This window comes from Colius striatus, unplaced genomic scaffold (assembly GCF_028858725.1).
Source record: "Colius striatus isolate bColStr4 unplaced genomic scaffold, bColStr4.1.hap1 scaffold_93, whole genome shotgun sequence".
In the NCBI taxonomy this organism is placed as follows: domain Eukaryota; kingdom Metazoa; phylum Chordata; class Aves; order Coliiformes; family Coliidae; genus Colius; species Colius striatus.
Window position 1 is genome coordinate 62,134 of NW_026908543.1, and position 9,323 is coordinate 71,456.

The window sequence follows — 9,323 nt, forward strand, 5'->3', positions numbered from 1 at the left end:
CCTTTCCACTCCCTTTCCACTCTCTTTCCACTCCCTTTCCGCTCCCTTTTCGCTCCCTTTTCCCTCCCTTTTCTCTCTCTTTCCACTCCCTTTTCGCTCCCTTTTCACTCCCTTTTCCCTCCCTTTCCACTCCCTTTTTACTCCCTTTTTACTCCCTTTTCTCTCCCTTTTCCCTCCCTTTTTACTCCCTTTTCTCTCCCTTTTCTCTCCCTTTTCCCTCCCTTTTCCCTCCCTTTTCCCTCCCTTTTCACTCCCTTTTCTCTCCCTTTTCTCTCCCTTTTCCCTCCCTTTTCCCTCCCTTTCCACTCCCTTTTCGCTCCCTTTTCACTCCCTTTTCCCTCCCTTTCCACTCCCTTTTCTCTCCCTTTTCACTCCCTTTTCACTCCCTTTTCCCTGCACCATCCCTGGGGTTGTTTTTTCCCTCCCCACACGACACAAAAAGACAAAAGGGGGGGAAAAAACCCTTGGAGGGGGGAAAGAAACCCAAAGTAGCCCCAAAAATGGCCCCTTGGAGGGGGGTTTGGACACGTTTTGATGTTTGTGGTGTGTTTTGGGATCCTAAACCAATATTGAGCCACTTCTGGGGTGTTTTGGGGGTGATTTGGGGGTGATTTGGGATCCTAAATCACTATTTGGCCACTTCTGGTGTGTTTTTGGGGGTGATTTGGGATCCTAAATCACTCTTGAGCCACTTCTGGTGTGTTTTTGGGGGTGATTTGGGATCCTAAACCACTCTTGAGCCACTTCTGGTGTGTTTTTGGGGGTGATTTGGGATCCCAAATCCACTATTTGGCCACTTCAGGTGTGTTTTTGGGGGTGATTTTGGATCCTGAATCAATATTAATCCACTTCTGGTGTGTTTTGGGGGTGATTTTGGATCCCAAATCCACTCTTGAGCCACTTCAGGTGTGTTTTGGGAGTGATTTTGGATCCTAAACCACTCTTGAGCCACTTCTGGTGTGTTTTGGGGGTGATTTTGGATCCTGAATCAATATTAAGCCCTTTCTGGTGTGTTTTGGGAGTGATTTTGGGTCCCAAATCCACTATTTGGCCACTTCTGTTGTGATTTTGGGGTTGATTTTGGATCCTAAACCACTCTTGAGCCACTTCTGGTGTGTTTTGGGGGTGATTTGGGATCCCAAATCCACTCTTGAGCCACTTCAGGTGTGATTTTGGGGGTGATTTTGGATCCTAAACCACTATTTGGCCATTCCTGGTGTGTTTTGGGGGTGATTTGGATCCCAAATCTATATTGAGCCACTTCTGGTGTGTTTTGGGGGTGATTTGGGGGTGATTTGGGATCCTAAATCACTATTTGGCCATTCCTGGTGCATTTTGGGGGTGATTTTGGATCCTAAACCACTCTTGAGCCACTTCTGGTGTGTTTTGGGAGTGATTTGGGATCCAAATCCACTCTTGGCCACTTCAGGTGTGATTTGGTGGTGATTTGGGATCCTAAACCACTATTTGGCCATTCCTGGTGTATTTTGGGAGTGATTTTGGATCCCAAATCCACTCTTGGCCACTTCAGGTGTGGTTTTGGGGGTGATTTTGGATCCTGAATCAATATTAAGCCCTTTCTGGTGTGTTTTGGGGGTGATTTGGGGCTGATTTTGGATCCCAAACCACTCCTTTCCCTTTCCCTCAGCATTTTACACCCCGAGGTGACACAGAGCAGCTTTCCATCCCCTCCCCACCCCACCCCTTCCTCTTTCCCCCCAAAACCACGAAACCCCCCCAAACCCCACCCAACTTCGCATTCTTTCTCTCTCAAAGCTGCAAAAGTGGCTTTTTCCCCCCCCTCCCCCACCCAAATCCCTTCTTAGAACCCATCAAATGGGGTGGGGGGTGGCTTTAATGACCCCCCAAGGATTAAACCCCATCCCCAGAGCATTAAAAAGGGGGTAAAACCCCCCCCAACGATGCCAACTGATTTTGGGGGCACATTTTGGGGGGTGGGGGACACCCCCCTTCCCTAAACCGACTCCAAACCATCCCAAACTTGTTCTTTTCCACCCTCTAACCCATTTGCTGGCTCTTCCCCATCCCCAGGGTGGGTTTGGTGCCTCAGCCCATCATTCCCCTCCCCCCCCGGGGGGGTTTTTTCCACCCCCCTCCCCTAAAAAGCAGCAAAACCCCAAACTCCTGGGGGTGGTTTTTACATCACATTTGCTTTGTCTCGGGTGGGTTTTTTTCTAGGGGTTGGAGTCGAGAAATGAACAAAAAGCGGCTTCTCAAACCCCCCCCGGGGTGGGGGAGGGGCAGGGATTTTGGGGGGAGGGGGAGGGTTTTGGGGAGGGGAGGGGGAGGGGGGGTCGCCGAGGTTTCGATGAAGAGCGATTGTAATAAACGTGTAAATAATTGGAGAGGAGAGTGTGGAAATCGCGGCGTTTGGCACCAAAAGTGGGGGGGGGGGGAGGGGAGGGGTTGGGTGGGGGAGGGGTTGGGTGGGGGAGGGGTGGGGGGAGGTTGGGTTGGGGCACGGCTGGGTTTGGGGGTGCAGGTGGGGTTTGGGGTGAATGACTTGAGTTTGGGGTGCAAGTGAGGGTTTGGGGGTGCAAGTGAGGGTTTGGGGGTGCAGGTGAGGGTTTGGGGGTGCAGGTGGGGGTTTGGGGTGAATCACTTGAGTTTGGGGTGGCAGGTGAGGGCTTGGGGTGCAGGTGGGGGTTTGGGGTGTAGGTAGGGGTTTGGGGGTGTAGGAGAGGGTTTGGGGGTGCAGGTGGAGGTTTGGGGTGCAAGAGAGGGTTTAGGGGTGCAAGTGAGGGTTTGGGGGTGCAGGTGAGGGTTTGGGGTGAATCACTTGAGTTTGGGGGTGTAGGTGGGGTTTTGGGGTACAGGTGAGGGTTTGGGGTGCAGGTGGAGGTTTGGGGGTGCAGGTGGGAGTTTGGGGGTGCAGGTGAGGGTTTGGGGGTGCAGGTGGGAGTTTGGGGTGCAGGTGAGGGTTTTGGGTTGCAGGAGAGGGGTTTGGGGTGAATCACTTGAGTTTGGGGTGCAGGTGGGGGTTTGGGGGTGCAGGTGAGGGTTTGGGGGTGTAGATGGGGGTTTGGGGTGAATCACTTGAGTTTGGGGTTGTAGGTGGGATTTTGGGGGTGAATCACTTGAGTTTGGGGTGCAGGTGAGGGTTTGGGGTGCAGGTGGGAGTTTGGGGGTGCAGGTGAGGGTTTGGGGTGCAGGTGGGAGTTTGGGGGTGCAGGAGAGGGTTTGGGGTGCAGGTGGGAGTTTGGGGTGCAGGTGAGGGTTTTGGGTTGCAGGAGAGGGTTTGGGGTGCAGGTGGGAGTTTGGGGTGCAGGTGAGGGTTTGGGGGTGCAGGTGGGAGTTTGGGGTGCAGGTGAGGGTTTGGGGTGCAGGTGGGAGTTTGGGGTGCAGGTGAGGGTTTTGGGTTGCAGGAGAGGGTTTGGGGTGAATCACTTGAGTTTGGGGTGCAGGTGGGGGTTTGGGGGTGTAGTGCGAGTTTGGGGGTGCAGGTGGGGGTTTGGGGGTGCAGGTGGGAGCTTGGGGGGTGCAGGTGCGGGTTTGGGCGTGCAAGTGGGGTTTTGGGGGTGCAGGTGGGGTTTGGGGGTGAATCACTTGAGTTTGGGGGTGTGAGAGGAGGTTTTGGGGTGACTCACTGGGTTTGGAGGTGCCTCTTGACTTTTGGGGTGCAGGTGAATGTTTGGGGTGCAGGTGGAGGTTTGGAGGTGCCTCTTGACTTTTGGGGTGCAGGTGAATGTTTGGGGGTGCAGGTGGAGGTTTGGAGGTGCCTCTTGACTTTTGGGGTGCAGGTGAGTGTTTGGGGGTGCAGGTGGAGGTTTGGAGGTGCCTCTTGACTTTTGGGGTGCAGGTGAGTGTTTGGGGGTGCAGGTGGACGTTTTGAGGTGACTCCCTTGACTTTTGGGGTGCAGGTGAGTGTTTGGGGGTGCAGGTGGAGGTTTTGAGGTGCCTCCCTTGACTTTTGGGGTGCAGGTGAGTGTTTGGGGGTGCAGGTGGAGGTTTTGAGGTGACTCCCTTGACTTTTGGGGTGCAGGTGAGTGTTTTGGGGGTGCAGGTGGAGGTTTTGGGGTGACTCCCTTGACTTTTGGGGTGCAGGTGAGTGTTTGGGGGTGCAGGTGGAGGTTTTGAGGTGACTCCCTTGACTTTTGGGGTGCAGGTGAGTGTTTGGGGGTGCAGGTGGAGGTTTTGGGGTGACTCCCTTGACTTTTGGGGTGCAGGTGAGTGTTTGGGGGTGCAGGTGGAGGTTTTGAGGTGCCTCCCTTGACTTTTGGGGTGCAGGTGAGTGTTTGGGGGTGCAGGTGGAGGTTTTGGGGTGCCTCCCTTGACTTTTGGGGTGCAGGTGAGTGTTTGGGGGTGCAGGTGGAGGTTTTGGGGTGCCTCCCTTGACTTTTGGGGTGCAGGTGAGTGTTTGGGGGTGCAGGTGGAGGTTTTGGGGTGCCTCCCTTGCCGCAGCTGGAGTTTTGGGGGTGACCCCCTGCCTATGGGCTTCCTCTGGAGCTTTGGGGGTGCAGCTTTGGGGGTGACTTGGGGGCAATTTTGGGGTGACCCTCAAATTTGGGGGGGGTCACTCTCAACATTTAGAACCCCCCCTGAGGTTTGGAGGCATCTGGGGGGTGGGGGAGGAGGATTTGAGGTGTCTGGGGGGGTGAATTGAAGTTATTGGGGGGGTTGGGGAGCAGCAGCACCCCAATTTTGGGGGGGGAGGGGCAGGATCCCCCCCCTTTTCCCCCATGGTGGGGTCAGGGCAGGGCATTTCCTGCCCAGATGTTCCAAACATCTGGATCCTTCTATAAACAGCTGCTTGAGGGGGAGGGGAATGGACTCAGGGCTCAGCAACAGTCACACAGAGGCAGCTTTTTGGGGGGGGGGGACCCCCAAAACTTCCCCCCTTCACTTTTTATTGGGGGGGGGGGCAGAGGATTAACACAGTGTGTGGGTTTAAATACTGTACAGCTGGGGGGAGCACAGAGACACACTTTGGGGTGCTCCCTCCCCCTAAATACCCCCCCCCAAAGTCAGAAGGGGTCGAGGTGAGGTTTTGGGGGGTCGAGGTGAGGTTTTTGGGGGGTCATGGGGGGGGGCTGCTCCGAGCTGGGTTGTTGGAGAACTTGTTGCTTTGGGAGCCCCTTGAGTTGGGTGAGGAGCTCTTGGATGAAGTCCTGTGAGGGATGAGGGGATGGGGGGGGTTAATTAAACAGCAGAGGGGGTAATTAGGTAGTAATTAGATAATTAGCCCCCCCTTCCCCCCTCAAATCCCCTCCCCCCCCCCTCCCTGGAGCCTGTTACTGGTGATAACTGGGGAGGAAATTCCTCCCCCCCTCCCCTCCCTGAGGAAGCTGGAGCTGAATAGTTTTGCCTTTTAAAGCCTGGTTGGGAGCAGGAGGAGCTGGGAGGGGGCTGGGGAGGCATTTTTTGGGGGGGGGAGGGGGTGTCCCACTCGTGGCAGCACCCCACTGCAATTACCCCCCCCCCCCAAACCCTCCCCCCCATCCCCCTGGGGGCTGTTACCTGGGTGTCTGCAGTGCAGGACTTCAGGATGCCCTGGATAAAGGGGGGGATGGGAGGGGGAAAAAGGGGGGGTTGTCAGGTGTGGAACCCCCCTCCCCACCTCAAAACTCGCGTGGGGAGGGTGGGGGGTGTAGATACCCCCCCTCCCCCTCCTTGAATAAGCTCCACCTGCAGCCTCTGGGCTCGATCCTCATCTGTCTCCAGCTCCAGCAGCTCGTCGATGTTCACCTCATCGGGCATCTCCCCCCTCCTGCCATGGGTGGGAGGGGGCTAAACTCCCCCCTCCCCAACCTCCCCTTCACCCCACGCGTGTCCCGTGGCAGGGGGAGACCCCCCATCCCCCCCAAACCCCTCCTAAAGGCTGCTGCTGGGTGTCCCAGAGCCCCCCCCACTATGTTGTGTGACCCCACCCCCCCTGAGCCATTCCCACGCCCCCATTCCCACGCCCCCCCCCCCCCCGCTCCGTGTCACGCCCACGGGGGACACGGGGGACACGGGGGGGGGGGATAGAGGGGCAGCTTGGGGACAGTCCCGGGTGGGGGCGCCACTGGTATCACCCCTGGGTCCGTTCCACCCTGTCCCGGTCCCAGTATCACCCCCGGGTCCTTCCCCCCATCCCAGTGTCACTCCTGGGTCCTGTCCCCCCCTCCCATCCCGGTCCCGGTCCCGGTATCACCCCTGGGTCCTGTCCCGGTCCCGGTATTGTCCCCGGGTCCTTCCCCCCTGTCCCGGTCCCAGTACTGGCCCCGGTATCACCCCTGGGTCCTGTCCCCCCCTCCCATCCCTGTCCCGGTCCCGGTATCACCCCTGGGTCCTGTCCCGGTCCCGGTATTGTCCCCGGGTCCTTCCCCCCTGTCCCGGTCCCGGTATCACCCCTGGGTCCTGTTCCCCCCCCCATCCCGGTGCCGGTATCACCCCTGGGTCCTGTCCCCCCTGTCCCGGTGCCGGTCCCGGCATTACCCCTGGGTCCTCCCCTGGGTCCTTCCCCCTGTCCCTGTCCCGGTATCATCCCTGGGTCCTTCCCCGTCATCCCGGTCCCGGTATCATCCCTGGGTCCATTCCACCCGGTCCCGGTCCCGGTGCTGGTCCCGGCATCACCCCCGGGTCCTTCTCCCCCCCATCCCGGTCCCGGTATCACCCCTGGGTCCTGTCCCGGTCCCGGCATCACCCCGGGTCCTTCTCCCCCCATCCCGGTCCCGGCATCACCCCCGGGTCCTTCTCCCCCCATCCCGGTCCCGGTGTCACCCCTTGGTCCTGTCCCGGTCCCGGCATCACCCCCGGTCCGTTCCACCCGGTCCTGTCCCGGTATCACCCCCGGGTCCTTCCCCCCACCCCTGTCCCGGCATCACCCCTGGGTCCTGTCCCGGTGCCGGTATCACCCCTCGGTCCTGCCCCCCCAACCCGGACCCGGTATCACTCCCGGTCCGTTCCACCCTGTCCCGGTCCCGGTATCACCCCTTGGTCCTGTCCCGGTCCCGGTATCACCCCCGGGTCCTTCCTCCTCATCCCGGTCCCAGTATCACCCCTGGGTCCCGTCCCGGTCCCGGCATCACCCCTGGGTCCTTCCAGCCGGTCCCGGTGCCGGTCCCGGTATCACCCCCTGGTCCTTCCCCCCATCCCGTTCCCGGTGCCCTTCTCACTCCCGGCTCCTTCCCACCCGTCCCCGTTCCCTACCCCGGGACCCTCTCCACTCGGTCCCGGTCCCCGGTTCCCTCCTAATCCCTTTCCCCCCCATCACATCCCGGTGTCCCCGGTGCCCCCTTTGCCCATCACACCCCGGTGTCCCCGGTGCCCGTTTGCCCATCACACCCCGGTGTCCCCGGTGCCGGTGCCCCTTTGCCCATCACACCCCGGTGTCCCCGGTGCCCGTTTGCCCATCACATCCCGGTACCCCCCCGGTGCCCGTTTGCCCATCACATCCCGGTACCCCCGGTGCCCGTTTGCCCATCACACCCCGTGTCCCCGGTGCCCGTTTGCCCATCACATCCCGGTACCCCCGGTGCCCGTTTGCCCATCACATCCCGGTACCCCCGGTGCCCCTTTGCCCATCACACCCCGGTGTCCCCGGTGCCCGTTTGCCCATCACATCCCGGTACCCCCGGTGCCCGTTTGCCCATCACATCCCGGTACCCCCGGTGCCCGTTTGCCCATCACACCCCGGTGTCCCCGGTGCCCGTTTGCCCATCACATCCCGGTACCCCCGGTGCCCCTTTGCCCATCACACCCCGGTGTCCCCGGTGCCCGTTTGCCCATCACATCCGGTACCCCCGGTGCCCGTTTGCCCATCACACCCCGGTGCCGGTGCCCGTTTGCCCATCACACCCCGGTGTCCCCGGTGCCGGTGCCCCCTTTGCCCATCACATCCCGGTACCCCCGGTGCCCGTTTGCCCATCACATCCCGGTACCCCCGGTGCCCGTTTGCCCATCATACCCCGGTGTCCCCGGTGCCCCTTTGCCCATCACATCCCGGTGTCCCCGGTGCCCGTTTGCCCATCACATCCCGGTGTCCCCGGTGCCCCTTTGCCCATCACATCCCGGTACCCCCGGTGCCCGTTTGCCCATCACACCCCGGTGCCGGTGCCCGTTTGCCCATCACATCCCGGTACCCCCGGTGCCCGTTTGCCCATCACATCCCGGTGTCCCCGGTGCCCGTTTGCCCATCACATCCCGGTACCCCCGGTGCCCCTTTGCCCATCACACCCCGGTGCCGGTGCCCGTTGCCCATCACACCCCGGTGTCCCCGGTGCCGGTGCCCGTTTGCTCTCCATACCCGCCCCCGGTAAAGCTCCTCCAGCCTCCCGTCGATCCACTGCTCGGTGTCCAGCCTCCGCTGCAGCTCCCTCCGGTTGTACTTCACCGTTACCCTCGCGGGTCTCCGTTGGATCCCGGGGCTCCGGGCTGGAGGTTGGGGACGGTTCGGGGATCCCCCCCGACCCTGGCGCCGCCCCACGCGGTTCGCGGCCATCGCTCGGGAACGCGGCGCCGGGGGAAGCGCCGGGGCGAGGGGAGAAGGGGAGGGGAGGGAGGGGAGGGGAGGGGAAAGGGGCTGGAGCCGGAGGGGAGGAGGGAAGGGGGATGACGGCAGCGTTGGACAGTGACTGAGAGCACAGCTCCCCACACCCTAGAGCGCCCCCCAGAGCCCCTATAGAGCCCTGTAGACCCCTATAGACCCCCTAGAGTCCCTATATAGCCCCATATAGCACCCTATAGACCCCCTAGAGCCCAATATACCCCTATAGATCCCTATAGCCCCCTATAACCCCTATAGACCCCCTAGAGCCCTATATTCCCCTATAGATCCCTATAACCCCCTATAACCCCTATAGACCCCCTGTAGCCCCCTATATACCCTTATAGATCCCTATAACCCCTATAGACCCCCTAGACCCCTATATATATCCTGTATAGCCCTATAATCCCTATAGACCCAGTAGAGCCTTATATAGCCCCATAGATCCCTATAGCCCCCTATAACCCCTATAGATCCCCTAGAGCCCAATATACCCCTATAGATCCCTATAGCCCCCTATAGCACCCCAGATCCCCTATAGACCCCTGTAGCCCCTACAGACCCTCTAGCCCCTATAGACCCTCCCCTAGACCCCCTAAGCTCCCTCTAGCCCCTATAGACCCCCATAGACCCCCTATAGCCCCCTAAAGACCCCTATAGATCCTGTGTAGCCCTATAGACCTCTATAGCCCCTATAGACCCCTATAGCCCCCCTATAGACCCTTAAAGACCCCTATAGATCCTGTATAGCCCTATAGACCCCTATAGACCCCTATAGACCCCTAAAGACCCCTATAGATCCTGTATAGCCCTATAGACCCCTATAGCCCCTATA

At 59.8% G+C, this 9,323-nt stretch overlaps 1 protein-coding gene across 1 annotated transcript; it reads right to left on the reverse strand.

The window, feature by feature from the left end:
- Positions 1 to 4,837: 4,837 nt before the first annotated feature.
- Positions 4,838 to 8,485, reverse strand: PPP1R14A (protein phosphatase 1 regulatory inhibitor subunit 14A). Its single transcript, XM_062020264.1, has 5 exons — positions 8,249 to 8,485; positions 6,106 to 6,107; positions 5,647 to 5,725; positions 5,479 to 5,511; positions 4,838 to 5,129 (listed from the first exon to the last, which is right to left on the reverse strand). The coding sequence occupies exons 1-5, from the start codon at positions 8,441 to 8,443 to the stop codon at positions 4,986 to 4,988; spliced, it is 453 nt and encodes a 150-aa protein (XP_061876248.1). The 5' UTR covers positions 8,444 to 8,485; the 3' UTR covers positions 4,838 to 4,985.
- Positions 8,486 to 9,323: the final 838 nt, after the last annotated feature.